General features: G+C 38.3%; 1 protein-coding gene and 1 long non-coding RNA gene across 2 annotated transcripts in view; one reads left to right on the top strand and one right to left on the bottom strand.

Annotated features, from left to right (window-relative positions):
- The window catches only part of LOC117328419 (E3 ubiquitin-protein ligase rnf213-alpha-like), a 71,639-nt gene that overhangs the window by 16,258 nt on the left and 36,958 nt on the right, over positions 1 to 18,423 (top strand). Inside the window, exons 5-6 of the mRNA XM_033885947.1 lie at positions 780 to 1,007; positions 4,457 to 4,652. Of these exons, the coding sequence (XP_033741838.1) occupies positions 780 to 1,007; positions 4,457 to 4,652 (424 nt within the window). The remainder of the gene's footprint in view (positions 1 to 779; positions 1,008 to 4,456; positions 4,653 to 18,423) is intronic.
- On the bottom strand, positions 8,399 to 9,404 carry LOC117327816. Its single transcript, XR_004532734.1, has 2 exons — positions 9,178 to 9,404; positions 8,399 to 8,564 (listed from the first exon to the last, which is right to left on the bottom strand). It is a non-coding gene; the product is annotated as an uncharacterized LOC117327816 (long non-coding RNA).

Below are 18,423 nucleotides of genomic sequence, written 5' to 3'. Positions count from 1 at the left end.
TTGTTTTGTGACCTTCTATATGTAGTCATTCCTGTGTCAGCTTTATGATGTTGTCAGCATCCACAGCTTTTATAAGGACATTTTGGAGTCATTCTCATTCTTATTGGCAATGATTAAATATTGTTACAAATTTCCAATATTTGCTGTTTCTTCCTGAATTTTAAAAATGAAAAAATGAAACTTCCCAAAAGATGCATGCCGTCATTTGCATAAAAGGTTTTATTATAATTCTTTGATTTGTATGAAACTTTCTACAAAAAACTACAATAAACAATTTACATTCTCATTTTCTTCTCCAAATCACTGAACCAAATTCAATGAAATTTGACAGAAATCTTCCAATGCCAGTGGTCAGGCAAAAGTTGTGAATTATATGGTCCCAACCCCCCAAGGGCCTGAGGGCAGTGCCAAAAATGGTCAAATTGACTAAAATTTCAAAAATCTTCTTCTCGATTCCCAGATATGGTAGAATCAAATACTCTTCTCTGATAGAAAGGTCTTAAATTCCTTTTCCAAAACTGTAAATTTGATGACCCTTGGGTCTCACATTTTCTCCTGGGGAGGGGGTAAGCTTTACTATAGTTTATATAGGGAAATCACATTTTTTTGACTTGATCATTTGTTTGATTTCTATTTGAATTCATTCTAACTTTGTTAATATTATCAGCATTGGATGACAGCTTGATTGTATGCACATGTTGGTCCTTACTGCCCCCTGGGCTGATGGGTGGGGCCAAAAAGAGTCAGTTAAATTAATCTTTACCTGTTTTTTTTTTAAGGGATGTTACAGCTTCGCTACAGTCAACAATTAACGTCCTAGTTGGTATGACTAATAACACTTGCTGGCTGTTTGTGGTACCTTTACTTCACTTTATGTCAGGAAAAACTGTCCCATATGAAAAACCATCAACAGAGACTGGTCACAGTGACTATAAACCTGTGTGGTGGGGTGTTGAGGAGTACAAAAAGAATCCAGAATATTTTGCCGGGAAAACATCCTGGAACATGTAAGTATTACCAAAGTTGTTTGCACAATTTGAATACAAATCAACCCTGCAATATCAGAATCTATACTTATAAAATACCTTACAACCCCACCATCTGTGGCCTCGAGCCTGAAGTGTCGCTAAGAGCAAAAAGCCTTCCAGAAGTTACCTTGGAACTTTTGACACTTTAGGGTGAAGTGATGCTTTTACAGCGTACGTGGATCAAAAACTATGTTTGACAAGTTGCTAACCCCAAGTTGAGCTGGAGGATGGGGCCCATATTGATTCATAGAGTGTAAATACGTCTGTCAAGTTATGTTTCTATTTAAAAGTTTATCATTGGATGCATCAGAATTTGGCACATTCACTGTATATTGCTACTTTATTTTTTCGGTTACTCAGTAATGCAAGATGGCCACCAATGGCCGACATTCAGTATTGCACAAAAAATCCCAATTGTTGTCAGTACCACTGCTTTTGAGTATGTACATTGTATACTAAAATAATGATAGGGTCTTTTGAAGTTAGATAACAGTTAAGGCCAATGGGCTTCTTAATTGTTTCTGAAGCATTCATTGGTGAAATTTTCTTTTTTTTTTTTTTTTACAGTACAAAATTTTTATTTATTCTTTGTTATATATTTGAAAACCTTGAGATCCCCTCATAACCATATGTAGCTTTGCTGGGCACCAAGAGATACCCACAATCCAGTTGTAAAAAATAGGCCTTGGTATATTTCCCCACCCCTAAAGAATTATAATTAGTTCCTTTGTGATATCTCTGAAACCCTTGAGATCCTACCCCAAAACCATGAAGAACATTGCTGGGCATCATGGGATCAATTCTTATTTAAAAATATAGACTCAGGGGTCTTACCTCGCCCTAAGGGTCTTAGTTTCTTTAAACACAATCATATTGTAAAAATAATCCCTTTGGTCTTTTTACAGCCCTAGGGAGTTAGGGCTTAAATTCTGGGTTAGTTCAGATCCCCACCCCATAACCATATATAGCAAATAAAGCTATTAACAAATTGAACATGAACATTATTTTGACATTTGGTCATATCCAACCAGGTGCATGATACAGGTCCTCTGGACCTCGTGTTGAAGGTAAAGTCATGGGTCCAGATGAAGTTAGCATGGCTACTGAAACACTGCATCAATGACATGTTAACCAGGTTCTGTCCTCCAAACATTCATAGACACTGGAACCATCCCCAGTGACAGAAGATCATCCCTATATTTAAGGAAGACAGGACGAAGGCATGTAACTACCAACCAGTGTTGTTGATGTCCACTATAGTAAGCTATGGGTGCACATCATCCACAGTATTATCTTGTCATCGTCACAGTGTCCTATTGAAATACCAACATAGATTCAGGAAGAACATGTCATGTGGGAGCCAGGCTCAGCCAGCTGATTTCGACCATAGATTACATTGCCAAGACAATGGTAGACTGGTTGATGTGATCCTCCTTGACCTAACCTGACCTGTCAACACAAATATCAACGCACCATTACCATTTTTAGCAAATTTGGTTTTCCTTTGATATAATTCCTCAGTCAAAATACTTCTAAGCATTACAATTTTTAGCTCACCTGGTCCGAAGGACCAAGGTGAGCTTATGCCATACCGTTGCATCTGTCGTCCGTCCGTCCGTCCGTCCGTCCGTCGACGCATTTTGTCCGGGCAACTCCTCCTAAACCGATGGGCCGATTCCAATGAAACTTCACACACATATTAATGATCATGTGTAGATGTGCATGCCACTTTCTTTTTCTCAAAACTATGGTTGCTATGGCAACTGGTCACTATATAAACAGGTTTTCTGATAAGAACCATAACTTTAAGTTTGTCCGGACAACTCCTCCTAAACCGAAGGGCCGATTTCAATGAAACTTCACACAAATATAGAGGACCATGTGCAGATGTGCATCTCACTTTCTTTTTCTCAAAATTATGGGTTATCTTAGTTGGCCTCTAATTAACAGTTCCAATTCACCATTGACTCGTGTAGATTGCGGGGGTATTAGTCAGCCATCCTGGTGACAGTTCTAGTTTATTATTATTACATTAAATTAGTTACAATCTAATCATATACTATAGACAGTAAAATCTCTCTAGCTCGAACTCTATGGGTCATGTCAATAGTTCGAGGAATATGTTGTATTCAAGGAATTCAGTTGGTCAAAATGTCGGTTCATGTACTCTATGTATATTATTATGCCGTATGTCTCAACATAGTTGGTAGACAATGACTTGTTAACAAACAGCTCCAATTAAATTCTGATGAAAGTTCTATTTTAATTGATGATTTGATGAAATGTGATAATCACTTATGCAAATGATGTTTTAATACTTTTATAACGAATTCCATGAGGAAAAAGTAAAAATGTCATTCGCAGTACTGCTCGTTTACAGGAACGTTGGTGTAACATTACATAATGCTTTAAGTTTACAGCTGCGCCATTCTGTAATTTTATTTGACTGAAAAATGCCATCCTGATGCATTAAATAACTCTACGTCAAGAAAAGAAGACTAATGAATCATTATAACAAGACAGTTTCTCCATACTATTTCCACTACATAGCCTACATGTATGCGCCATGCAGTCCGTAAATTTATTTGACTGAATAACCTATATGTATGCACCATTCCGTAAATACTCCTGGTCGATCAGCAGTTTACATTTCTGAATATCAAAAAGTACCATTATGGTAAAAATGCCCCCCCCCCCCCCTGAAAAAAAAAGTGTCACTATAACTTGTTTTTCATATGTTATTTTGTTATTTAATACTTTTTAATTAAAAGCATTCAGGCAATGGAGGTTTGAGTTAAGAGAAGTTTTACTGTACCTATATATACTTTTTCATTTTCCCAAATCATGATATTTACACTTGCAAAGTTTTGTCACTATATAACAATACCAGACCGATTTGTTTACCATTCTTGCATGGAAACATTGACCTCTGAACTTGCGTATGAAAATATGACAGGGTACGGGAACTACTTTCGCCAAGCACATGGCTTTGTTTACATTTACAATTTAAGTTACAAATGGCTATTTTTTTATTTGAAATCTAACATGTTTGACAATATTAAATATGATAACCTATCAAAATGTTTTTATTATTTATGTTAATATCATAATTAAAAACAGAACTATTTTTTACCGCGGAAAAAAAGTCTCAATTTGTTGTGAAGCGTCACCATTGGCTGTTCTAATAATTTACTCCTCCCACTGTGTCCGACTTTTATATGATTTTTTTTATTTACAAAGAAAAAATATTGGAATCACAAAGACTTATAGAAACAACATCTGTAAGTGTAAATATAGGGATTGGATTTCACTTTTATGTTAACCATGCTTTTATGGAGCAATTCCTCTAAGAATATATTCTAAATGGGGCGCGCTAATATATTGTGTGATCATCTATAGCAAACAATACTTTAAATTGTATTTTTCAGAGGTTTTAATGAGCTGCTTCAGAGACTAGCACCATTGTTTGATGTTGATTACTTTTTACCACGTACCTTGATGACTGTTGTCAAAATGGTTGATATGAAAGATGCTGTGAGATCAAGGCTGTTCCCACCAGATTTGTGTGTAGCTAAGCTGTATTATCTTATAAAGTCAAACTCACTGAAGCTGGAAGAACATAAGGTATTTAGTAAACATTTTTCTACCACATCTGCATATGCCAAATATGTATTTATGCATTTAATCACTTACTACACAGAGTGAAGGCTAGCTTTTGCTAGGAAAGAGATAATTCTGTCTCATACAGGTTAAGGGGAAAGGCAGCCGATATGGAATGATATTTAACACTTTCAACATAATTGTGTCATTGTTGTGTTATTTTGTCATGGAGGACACTTTGGTGATCACTTTGTCCATTGTCATGCATCGACAGTGTCACCACCATCACATGTTAGTTTTCCAGACTTTTCTCCTTTACTGTTTGCCACATCAATGTGTCCCTTAGTATGTGGCTTTGTCATAATTAATTACAGTTTGAGTTTTAACCCTGTGTGATTAGTCCATTTTTTGCTGGAGTTATAACCCTTTGCACTATTGCTACATCAATTTGTTACTTGTTATTTGGTTTTATCACATTAGATGTCGGATGGAGTTTGAATTCCATGTCAAAATTTCACATAGAACTATCATTTCTAGGATTATACACACCACTGATGTCAGACTGATAGGACTCATTTCCAGCCTTGCATTTGTCACCCTTCTTGTACACACACTTTTAGTTCTGTTCAATCTAGTGTTAGGTTCCTGGTAGACAGGGAGTGATTGAAGAGGGTTGTTATTAGTCTGCCTATAGATTTTTTCAAATATGCAGGGTGAAGTTCATCCAGCTCCTGGTGACTTAAAATTATCTGCTTTAGTTTTGAAAGATACTCTTGTACTTGCTGTTTGTTAACTTGGACGGGTAGCATATCAACAGTGACCGTTTTGTTTCAATTTCTTGGTATATCTTCACTTATCTCAGTTACAAATAATTGGTTGAAAAATTGTACAAGGACATCTGCCTTTTCTTTAACCTGAGATCCCCTATCTCACCCCAAAAGGGGTGAAAGATTCTATTAGTCCCATGTTGAACACCCATGTGGGATATCTCTATCCCATTTAGGTGCACCGATTGACCTCATGTCCAGGACTACTTTTTAAATGTGTGACATCACTGGGAAAAACACTTCTGTTTGTTTATATGTATGTAACAGAGCGCATGATTAAGTAAATTTAAATCATTGCCTCCGCTAGGGATCAAATCCGGGACCTCTGGCTTACTAGTCTTAGGCTCAGGCGATCGAGCTAAAGAGAAGATCTCTCTAGCCGAGTGGTATATTGCGGCTAGTATTTATCAGGGTTACATGTATAATAATTTTCAGAAATGCACTGTATCATTTTTTTTTTCTATGTGTGATTTGAACTAATTATTAATTGTGATCATTGACATATAAATTCAGTCTTATTGTTACTGTTTGTCGAGAATTTATTTTTTACTATGGAATATTTTTTGTTGTGCAAGCAAGCATATGGGCGGAGGAAATATGATGTGATGTTGGCAGTTTCCGGAAAGCCGATTACCTCTGACAAATATTAATTATCCCTTGCCCAATGAGGCCCGCTGTGATCTGATTGGCTGATTGCTTTCCTCTTGATATTTTTTGAATGAATGATAAGATTTTGATGAAACTTGCTTGGTAGACTTATTACCTAAATCCCTTGCTTAAATTTGATTATCGGCATGTTCCGCGTATATCTAATGAGGCTGCTGTGATCTGATTGGCTGATTTCTTTCCACCAGATCTCTTTTGAAGGAATGATTGGATTTTGATGAAATTTGCTTGGTAGACATATTACCTAAACTCCTCACTCAAGTTCGATTAACGGCATATTCCACGCATATTTAATGAGGCTGCTGTGATGGGCTGATAGCTTTCTGCACAATATCTTTTGAAGGAATGATCAGATTTTGATGAAGCTTGCTTGGTAAACTTGTTACTAATTTTGTTAATCACTTTCACAGGAACTTGATGACTGAACACAAATACATGTAATGATTCCATACATGCCATATTTTTGGGAGACCAATAAGGGAGATTGATGATTATTTTAAGGGAGTTTTGTCTAAAATAAGGGAGATTTGTGCGCGACATGAATATCAACATTTTTATTCAATTTTAAAGCAATAAACTAATTTTGAAAGTGATAATTTAAAAGAATATTTATATTTATTTTGGATATTAATCATATTGTATATGCAAACAACAAAAAGTTGTATAAGGTGAAAAATGCAATAAGTATACATTCAGATTCTGATGATATGAAATTATTTTTTGATTTTTTTTATGTAACACAAAAAGTTTCACAGCTTTATTCATATTACATAACAGCATTTGAAAAGGGTATATTATAATTACATGTAGCTAAAGATTAAGACAAGCAAGTTAATCATTAATCAGTTTGGATTTTCTTAAAATTAGAAAGCTTGATCCACTCTGAGGGAACACATCAGTTGTAAAAATCACCATAAAATGTCCTGCGGGATCCCTTATGTTGGACCATTTAGATATAAAAATATTCCAAGTGTGCAAGTGTATACATGAAGTTATGAGAACTGAAGATGTTCATGTTAGGAGACTGCAGTAAATCTTATCACGATCATTCTAGATTTTGTATATTTTGTATCCGATTTCATCTTGCTATCACTGATCAACGATACACATGTTAAATGAAAAACACGTGTGATTTTGCATCTGACCAGACTCTGTATCAATTACCATTATCAAAGTATGGTCCTAAAAGAAAACAAACAATGATTCAAGTCTGTTAGCAAAGGGGGTTTAAGTTGTTTGTAAGCGACTTGCCTTTATTTCATGGTGATAGATATTCTAGCGCAATTTACACTAGCCAGAGCTTCGTGTGAAAGCTGTGTCCAACAGGCGCCATTTTGATTGAGTGATCACGTGAAGAGATGGATCATGTGATCGCTAAATTTAGCCAAATCTCCCGAGAAAAGCTACTGAATTGTAATTAAAAATGGCGTCGGCAAAAATACCGGAGGGAATTACAAAATACGGGAATTTGGGCTCTCCTCCCGGGAGGAAATAATGACTTGAAAATAAGGGAGATTTTGTCTCACGCCGGGAGGTATGGCATGTATGTGATTCTAAATGCTATGTCATGTGTTTCATGTTTTTATGCAAGTTGCCCACTTTAATTTCATGTGATACAATATTTGCATGGGCGGGGGAATCTGGACGAATACATGTCCTTGTTTCTATTTGTTGTTATATAATTGACACTTCGACAGTCAGCTAATTTTTCATGGTATACCTTAGGTAAACCGTACTGTTTTTGAATCTTTCTAAATATGTAATTGGTTTTATTGTCTGTCACTGAGAAAAGATACAAAGTTTCTATATGGTTTCAGCATGTTGGATCAATTTCCCCATGCATTTCACGAAAAAGGTGTGAGATAAATAGTCTATCGTATGTTCTGACCCTCCTTGGGTAGAATTTCCCTATCCCATATACCTACATATGATGGACTCTATTAATCCTCAATATCTTTTATAATCTTTTTTTGATATATCCCAGTTTTCATTAACTGAGACTGTTGAATTCACTCAATATCTCTTCCTCGTGGATCTTACTTATTTCATTTCTGGATAATTTGCTTTATCGTAGCATTTCTTTTCACATTTTAATAATATTTTGTCGTCGTCATCTGTTGCATAAAATGTCATATTTTCCTAGAGGTGGTAAGGGAGATTAACAACCATTTTAAGGGATTTAAGGGAATAAGGGAGGTATACTGGACATATATCGGGACATTTTGTAACATAACTGTAACTGTACACTTTCAAGATAAACTTGACTCAAAGATGAAGTACGTGTTGGTATTGGTTTTATTGTAGTCGATTTCCATCCAAATTATCCAGGACAACATAAATCTGGTGATCATGATGAAAAGACTTGAACTTTAACCTCAGTATTACAGTAATGGTAATAGTCCTCTAATAACCTCTTTTCTTGTTATACTTGTAATAGTGAAGACTGTAACATACAGAAACAAACATCTAATTACATTTTGGAATCAAAAACATATTACTAAATTAATAATTATAAATTGACATAGTTGTTCTAAGTAACCAGTATCAGAACCTATAAACATCCATAAATGACCGATAATAGCACTAATTTGGCTATAACAATACACAGGTCGACCTGTATGACAGCATAGGAAGGAAACTATAAAAACTCCGGTTTACAGAGGTTCCAATATACAGAGGTTCCGGTCTGAACAGGTTACATCATAATTTGGCACTGTGCCATATGGCTACTGACTAGACATGTACCAGTTATAATTACACTTAACAATCATAATCTATTTACTATGGCATTATAAGACATGACTGACGACTAAACTTAATATAATTCACAATAATTCTCCCTTGTCTGTCACAGAACAGCAGGTTTACAATATAAAATAAATGCGAAAATGCACTACCGAGTGTCTGGGCCGAAATGACTTCACGCGGCCATGTGCTTCGACAAGTATGAGACAAAATACAGAAAAGTATGGAAATTATCTAAGCATGGGGGTTCTAAACATCATCAATTAAACATACATGATTTCTGCCTTATTTCGGCTTGATTTGACATTTACATTCATGGCTCGACCAAGCCTATATCTACATTTCAATAGGAATCAAAACAACGTGCTTCATCGTTGTAATGGCCGACTGTTCACAATAATGACGAAAAAGAGTTCCACTAAGGGCAGTAACTCGCATACGAAGCCTTGAATGTAAGGAAATATGTACAATGAAAATAGTACTTAAAGGGAGGTAACTCCTCAGATCTTATAAACAAAAATGTATCCAAACGGGTAGCAGAACAATAACAAAATACAAAATACAAAACAATCAAATCATTTAATGTTCAGTCACATTATTGCTTCATTTTTGTATCACTTTTGTATCATTTTCACATGGCACATGCTTTCTTAGCTTTTTACAGTAAAGCATCTGTTGGAGTATAACTGAAACAGTCTGAAGGCATGTTAGATTTCACAGACATCAAATAATGTATAGTCTTGTTTGACAAGTTTCCTCTCCAATCAGTTTGAATATTTCTTAGAATTTAAAAATTCCTCTCAGATGCAGCATTTGAATGGGCCATGCTACATAAGGCAAGGACATGTAAGTAAGATTCTCCTAGAATGGTCTTAGTGTTGGCCCATTTCTACCCAGAAACTTTCAGGCTTCTTAGGGTCATTGGAAGGCAATGATGATGATGGTGGTAAGATGAAATCTGGCACCTCATCCTTGATGAGTTGTTGAGGAATATTGAATAAAAACCTCACTGCATGGTCCCCAACTGAAAGGGAAAATTAAAATTGGATTGCAAAGGTAATTCTGGTACATTGATAGCTAGCCCAAATTTTATATAGTGTAGCTGGTACTGATAATAACATTGTAGGGAGAATTAATTTGACACCTACCTTCACTCTGTGTAACAGATTCCCTCTCTGTAGGGTTTGAAAAGTTCATCTGCTGCAGAACTTTGTCATCAAACAGAAATGTTTTCATCATCTTTTCTGTTACCCTTTCATAAAAAGGTCCTGATAGAGCTGCAAGATGGAAAAAGTCCCAAATAACAATTGTGTTTATGATATACTTATTAGGTACATCAATTTAATTGTGTGTAGTTCAATAAATTTAAACTCTTTAAACAAACTTAATGAATAAATAACAAACCTAAATACTGTTTCAACATCTTTGGGTAGGAGGTTATCTGAGTGATTGGAAATTAATGTTCTGGTGTCAAGTCTGATTGCCAGGAAGTTGTTCGCTAGCTATTTTCTTGATCAAGAAACTTCACATTTCTCAAGTCTGCATGTGCTGTGATTTCCTTTACCTGCACAAACTTACCCTTGTGCCTTCTCATCAGTCTCTGCATCTGGGTATGGAGGTGTCCTATCGACCTTGCTATTGTTATTTCTGGAGTACTGGAAGGATCTTCATATGTAGGTTCCCCTTGGTCTCTAGATGTGTCCATTCAATTTTGAGACTGAATAAGAAAAGAAAATGACTATTAAGGCCCATGGGCCTCTTGTTAAAATTGCTGGTGAGGATGGCATGTTATTTGATTTGATGACTGGAATCTATTGGTTATAGATAAGAAGACTAGATGTAAATATGATGATTATTATTTAAGTTCACAATATATAGTATATATATACATGTATAATGTTTCTCTTCCTTCTTTTGAAGTCCAAATGTTAGATATCAAACTGAACCTCAGCCATATTGTCAGATGAAGCTTCATGCTTATTATATAGCCACACAACAGGGCCCATGCTAACTTTTTGGTGTAATGCATGTCTATTATTAGCTCACCTGCCCGAAGTGCAAGTGAGCTTATGCCGTGGTGCGGCGTCCGTCGTCCGGCCGTCTGGCGTCAACTTTTTAGCCCACCATCATCAGATGGTGGGCTATTCAAATCGCCCTGCGTCCGTGGTCCGTGGTCCGTCCGTTCCATTCAAGCAACTTCTTCTCAATAACCAAAAGGCCTAGAGACCTAATATTGGGCCTGTAGCATGCTGGGGTGAAGGGCTACCAAGTTTGTTCAAATGAATGACCTTGACCTTCATTCAAGGACACAGGAGTCAAAAAGGCTAAAATCTTCAAACGACTTCTTCTCAATAACCAACAGTCCCAGGGAGTTGATATTGGGTCTGTAGCATGCTGGGGTGAAGGGCTACCAAGTTTGTTCAAATGAATGACCTTGACTTTCATTCAAGGTCACAGGAGTCAAAAAGGCTAAAAAAAAATTAGACGACTTCTTCTAAATAGCCAAAAGACCCAGGGACTTGATATTGGGTCTGTAGCATGCTGGGGTGAAGGGCTACCAAGTTTGTTCAAATGAATGACCTTGACTTTCATTCAAGGTCACAGGAGTCAAAAAGGCTAAAATCTTTAAACGACTTCTTCTCAATAACCAAGAGTCCCAGGGACTTGATATTCGGTCTGTAGCATGCTGGGGTGAAGGGCTACCAAGTTTGTTCAAATGAATGACCTTGACTTTCATTCAAGGTCACAGGAGTCAAAAAGGCTAAAATCTTTAAACGACTTCTTCTCAATAACCAAGAGTCCCAGGGAGTTGATATTGGGTCTGTAGCATGCTCGGGTGAAGGGCTACCAAGTTTGTTCAAATGAATGACCTTGACTTTCATTCAAGGTCACAGGGGTCAAAAAGGCTAAAATCTTTAAACGACTTCTTCTCAATAACCAAGAGTCCCAGGGAGTTGATATTGGGTCTGTAGCATGCTGGGGTGAAGGGCTACCAAGTTTGTTCAAATGAATGACCTTGACCGTCATTCAAGGTCACAGGAGTCAAAAAGGCTAAAATCTTTAAAGGACTTCTTCTCAATAACCAAGAGTCCCAGAGGCCTAATATTTGGCCTGTAGCATGCTGGGGTGAAGGGCTCCCAAGTTTGTTCAAATGAATGACCTTGACTTTCATTCAAGGTCACAGGAGTCAAAAAGGCTAAAATCTTTAAACGACTTCTTCTCAATAACCAAGAGTCCCAGGGAGTTGATATTGGGTCTGTAGCATGCTGGGGTGAAGGGCTACCAAGTTTGTTCAAATGAATGACCTTGACTTTCATTCAAGGTCACAGGAGTCAAAAAGGCTAAAATCTTTAAACGACTTCTTCTCAATAACCAAGAGTCCCAGGGAGTTGATATTGGGTCTGTAGCATGCTCGGGTGAAGGGCTACCAAGTTTGTTCAAATGAATGACCTTGACTTTCATTCAAGGTCACAGGGGTCAAAAAGGCTAAAATCTTTAAACGACTTCTTCTCAATAACCAAGAGTCCCAGAGGCCTAATATTTGGCCTGTAGCATGCTGGGGTGAAGGGCTCCCAAGTTTGTTCAAATGAATGACCTTGACCGTCATTCAAGGTCACAGGAGTCAAAAAGGCTAAAATCTTTAAACGACTTCTTCTCAATAACCAAGAGTCCCAGAGGCCTAATATTTGGCCTGTAGCATGCTGGGGTGAAGGGCTCCCAAGTTTGTTCAAATGAATGACCTTGACCGTCATTCAAGGTCACAGGAGTCAAAAAGGCTAAAATCTTTAAACGACTTCTTCTCAATAACCAAGAGTCCCAGAGGCCTAATATTTGGCCTGTAGCATGCTGGGGTGAAGGGCTCCCAAGTTTGTTCAAATGAATGACCTTGACTTTCATTCAAGGTCACAGGAGTCAAAAAGGCTAAAATCTTTAAACGACTTCTTCTCAATAACCAAGAGTCCCAGAGGCCTAATATTTGGCCTGTAGCATGCTGGGGTGAAGGGCTCCCAAGTTTGTTCAAATGAATGACCTTGACTTTCATTCAAGGTCACAGGAGTCAAAAAGGCTAAAATCTTTAAACGACTTCTTCTCAATAACCAAGAGTCCCAGGGAGTTGATATTGGGTCTGTAGCATGCTGGGGTGAAGGGCTACCAAGTTTGTTCAAATGAATGACCTTGACTTTCATTCAAGGTCACAGGAGTCAAAAAGGCTAAAATCTTTAAACGACTTCTTCTCAATAACCAAGAGTCCCAGGGAGTTGATATTGGGTCTGTAGCATGCTCGGGTGAAGGGCTACCAAGTTTGTTCAAATGAATGACCTTGACTTTCATTCAAGGTCACAGGGGTCAAAAAAGCTAAAATCTTTAAACGACTTCTTCTCAATAACCAAGAGTCCCAGAGGCCTAATATTTGGCCTGTAGCATGCTGTGGTAAAGGGCTACCAAGTTTGTTCAAATGAATGACCTTGACTTTCATTCAAGGTCACAGGAGTCAAAAAGGCTAAAATCTTTAAACGACTTCTTCTCAATAACCAAGAGTCCCAGAGAGTTGATATTGGGTCTGTAGCATGCTGGGGTGAAGGGCTACCAAGTTTGTTCAAATGAATGACCTTGACCGTCATTCAAGGTCACAGGAGTCAAAAAGGCTAAAATCTTTAAACGACTTCTTCTCAATAACCAAGAGTCCCAGAGGCCTAATATTTGGCCTGTAGCATGCTGGGGTGAAGGGCTCCCATGTTTGTTCAAATGAATGACCTTGACTTTCATTCAAGGTCACAGGAGTCAAAAAGGCTAAAATCTTTAAACGACTTCTTCTCAATAACCAAGAGTCTCAGGGAGTTGATATTGGGTCTGTAGCATGCTGTGGTAAAGGGCTACCAATTTTGTTCAAATGAATGACCTTGACCTTCATTCAAGGTCACAGGGGTCAAAAAGGCTAAAATCTTTAAACAACTTCTTCTCAATAACCAAGAGTCCCAGGGAGTTGATATTGGGTCTGTAGCATGCTGTGGTAAAGGGCTACCAATTTTGTTCAAGTGAATGACCTTGACCTTCATTCAAGGTCACAGGGGTCAAAAAGGCTAAAATCTTTAAACAACTTCTTCTCAATAACCAAGAGTCTCAGGGAGTTGATATTGGGTCTGTAGCATGCTGTGGTAAAGGGCTACCAATTTTGTTCAAATGAATGACCTTGACCTTCATTCAAGGTCACAGGGGTCAAAAAGGCTAAAATCTTTAAACAACTTCTTCTCAATAACCAAGAGTCCCAGGGAGTTGATATTGGGTCTGTAGCATGCTGGGGTGAAGGGCTACCAAGTTTGTTCAAATGAATGACCTTGACTTTCATTCAAGGTCACAGGAGTCAAAAAGGCTAAAATCTTTAAACGACTTCTTCTCAATAACCAAGAGTCCCAGAGACCTAATATTTGGCCTGTAGCATGCTGGGGTGAAGGGCTACCAAGTTTGTTCAAATGAATGACCTTGACCTTCATTCAAGGTCACAGGGGTCAAAAAGGCTAAAATCTTTAAACGACTTCTTCTCAATAACCAAGAGTCCCAGAGAGTTGATATTGGGTCTGTAGCGTGCTGGGGTAAAGGGCTACCAAGTTTGTTCAAATGAATGACCTTGACCTTCATTCAAGGTCACGTCGATCAAGTATGCTTAAATCTTTAAATGACTTTTAGTGAAAAGCCAAAGTGCAGAGAGACATTATATTGGTCCTGTAGCATGGTTTCAAATAACTGCAGGATCCATATATGAAAAGATCACTGCATTGCAGGTGAGCGATTTGGGCCCATTGGGCCCTTGTTGTAAGTTTCCTTTGGTCTGTAGTTCTGCATATTGCATCTTGGGACCAATAGGAAAACAACATGGCCGACAGGCAGCCATCTTGGATTTTGACAATTGAAGTTTGTTATCGCTCTTTATCAGAAATTGCTGAAGGGATCTTTCTGAAATTTCATTTGGAGGTTGCCCTCTGTGCCTAGTTATGCATATTGGATTTTGAGACCAGTCAGAAAACAACCTCCCCAACAGGCAGCCATCTTGTATTTTGACAATTGAAGTTTGTTATCGCTATTTTACAGAAGGTACTGAAGGGATCTTTCTCAAATTTCATATGTAGGTTCCCCTTGGTCCCTGGTGTTGCATTTTGGGACCAATCCGAAAACAACAGACAACCATTATCGCTAAATCTTAAATTTTATATATAGGTTCCCCTTGTTTGAAAAGTACTAGAGGGCTGTTTCTGAACTTACACAGATTAGTAAGACTTAGAGGAAGGGAAAAGTAGAGAAAAGATCAATCTGACATGGAACCTATAAAGATCATTCAATGGTGGGCGCCAAGATCCCTCTGGGATCTCTTGTTCATTCAAACAACTTCTTCTCAATAACCAAAAGACCCAGGGTCTTGATATTGGGCATGTAGCATGCTGGGGTGAAGGGCTACAAAGTTTGTTCAAATAAATGACCTTGGCCTTCATTCAAGGTCACATGGGTCAAATAGGCTATAATCTTCAAACGACTTCTTCTCAATAACCAAGAGGCCCAGGGACTTGATATTGGGCCTGTAGCATGCTGGAGTGAAGGGCTACAAAGTTTGTTCAAATAAATGACCTTGACCTTCATTCAAGGTCACATGGGTCAAATAGGCTATAATCTTCAAACGACCTCTTCTCAATAACCAAGAGGCCCAGGGACTTGATATTGGGCCTGTAGCATGCTGGGGTGAAGGGCTACAAAGTTTGTTCAAATAAATGACCTCGACCTTCATTCAACGTCACATGGGTCAAATAGGTTAAAATCTTTAAACGACTTCTTCTCAATAACCAAAAGGCCCAGCGACTTGATATTGGGCCTGTAGCATGCTGGGGTGAAGGGCTACAAAGTTTGTTCAAATAAATGACCTTGACCGTCATTCAAGGTCACAGGAGTCAAAAAGGCTAAAATCTTTAAACGACTTCTTCTCAATAACCAAGAGTCCCAGAGGCCTAATATTTGGCCTGTAGCATGCTGGGGTGAAGGGCTCCCAAGTTTGTTCAAATGAATGACCTTGACTTTCATTCAAGGTCACAGGAGTCAAAAAGGCTAAAATCTTTAAACGACTTCTTCTCAATAACCAAGAGTCCCAGAGACCTAATATTTGGCCTGTAGCATGCTGGGGTGAAGGGCTACCAAGTTTGTTCAAATGAATGACCTTGACCTTCATTCAAGGTCACATGGGTCAAATAGGCTATAATCTTCAAACGACCTCTTCTCAATAACCAAGAGGCCCAGGGACTTGATATTGGGCCTGTAGCATGCTGGGGTGAAGGGCTACAAAGTTTGTTCAAATAAATGACCTCGACCTTCATTCAACGTCACATGGGTCAAATAGGTTAAAATCTTTAAACGACTTCTTCTCAATAACCAAAAGGCCCAGCGACTTGATATTGGGCCTGTAGCATGCTGGGGTGAAGGGCTACAAAGTTTGTTCAAATAAATGACCTTGACCGTCATTCAAGGTCACAGGAGTCAAAAAGGCTAAAATCTTTAAACGACTTCTTCTCAATAACCAAGAGTCCCAGAGGCCTAATATTTGGCCTGTAGCATGCTGGGGTGAAGGGCTCCCAAGTTTGTTCAAATGAATGACCTTGACTTTCATTCAAGGTCACAGGAGTCAAAAAGGCTAAAATCTTTAAACGACTTCTTCTCAATAACCAAGAGTCTCAGGGAGTTGATATTGGGTCTGTAGCATGCTGTGGTAAAGGGCTACCAATTTTGTTCAAATGAATGACCTTGACCTTCATTCAAGATCACAGGGGTCAAAAAGGCTAAAATCTTTAAACAACTTCTTCTCAATAACCAAGAGTCTCAGGGAGTTGATATTGGGTCTGTAGCATGCTGTGGTAAAGGGCTACCAATTTTGTTCAAATGAATGACCTTGACCTTCATTCAAGGTCACAGGGGCCAAAAAGGCTAAAATCTTTAAACAACTTCTTCTCAATAACCAAGAGTCCCAGGGAGTTGATATTGGGTCTGTAGCATGCTGGGGTGAAGGGCTACCAAGTTTGTTCAAATGAATGACCTTGACTTTCATTCAAGGTCACAGGAGTCAAAAAGGCTAAAATCTTTAAACGACTTCTTCTCAATAACCAAGAGTCCCAGAGACCTAATATTTGGCCTGTAGCATGCTGGGGTGAAGGGCTACCAAGTTTGTTCAAATGAATGACCTTGACCTTCATTCAAGGTCACAGGGGTCAAAAAGGCTAAAATCTTTAAACGACTTCTTCTCAATAACCAAGAGTCCCAGAGAGTTGATATTGGGTCTGTAGTGTGCTGGGGTAAAGGGCTACCAAGTTTGTTCAAATGAATGACCCTGACCTTCATTCAAGGTCACAGGGGTAAAAAAGGCTAAAATCTTTAAACAACTTCTTCTCAATAACCAAGAGTCCCAGGGAGTTGATATTGGGTCTGTAGCATGCTGGGGTGAAGGGCTACCAAGTTTGTTCAAATGAATGACCTTGACCTTCATTCAAGGTCACGTCGATCAAGTATGCTTAAATCTTTAAATGACTTTTAGTGAAAAGCCAAAGTGCAGAGAGACATTATATTGGTCCTGTAGCATGGTTTCAAATAACTGCAGGATCCATATATGAAAAGATCACTGCATTGCAGGTGAGCGATTTGGGCCCATTGGGCCCTTGTTGTAAGTTTCCCTTGGTCTGTAGTTCTGCATATTGCATCTTGAGACCAATCGGAAAACAACATGGCCGACAGGCAGCCATCTTGGATTTTGACAATTGAAGTTTGTTATCGCTCTTTATCAGAAATTGCTGAAGGGATCTTTCTGAAATTTCACTTGGAGGTTGCCCTCTGTGCCTAGTTATGCATATTGGATTTTGAGACCAGTCAGAAAACAACCTCCCCAACAGGCAGCCATCTTGTATTTTGACAATTGAAGTTTGTTATCGCTATTTTACAGAAGGTACTGAAGGGATCTTTCTCAAATTTCATATGTAGGTTCCCCTTGGTCCCTGGTGTTGCATTTTGGGACCAATCCGAAAACAACAGACAACCATTATCGCTAAATCTTAAATTTTATATATAGGTTCCCCTTGTTTGAAAAGTACTAGAGGGCTGTTTCTGAACTTACACAGATTAGTAAGACTTAGAGGAAGGGAAAAGTAGAGAAAAGATCAATCTGACATGGAACCTATAAAGATCATTCAATGGTGGGCGTCAAGATCCCTCTGGGATCTCTTGTTATATGTATGTTTCCCTTGGTGCCTAGTTATGCATATTACATTTTGAGACCTATCGGACAACTTCTTCTCAATAACCAAAAGACCCAGGGTCTTGATATTGGGCATGTAGCATGCTGGGGTGAAGGGCTACAAAGTTTGTTCAAATAAATGACCTTGGCCTTCATTCAAGGTCACATGGGTCAAATAGGCTATAATCTTCAAACAACTTCTTCTCAATAACCAAGAGGCCGAGGGACTTGATATTGGGCCTGTAGCATGCTGGAGTGAAGGGCTACAAAGTTTGTTCAAATAAATGACCTTGACCTTCAT

Source organism: Pecten maximus, chromosome 5, assembly GCF_902652985.1.
Source record: "Pecten maximus chromosome 5, xPecMax1.1, whole genome shotgun sequence".
NCBI classification, from domain to species: Eukaryota; Metazoa; Mollusca; class Bivalvia; order Pectinida; family Pectinidae; genus Pecten; species Pecten maximus.
The sequence above is the reverse complement of the archived record's forward strand: the minus strand, read 5'-3'. Positions and strand labels throughout refer to the sequence as shown.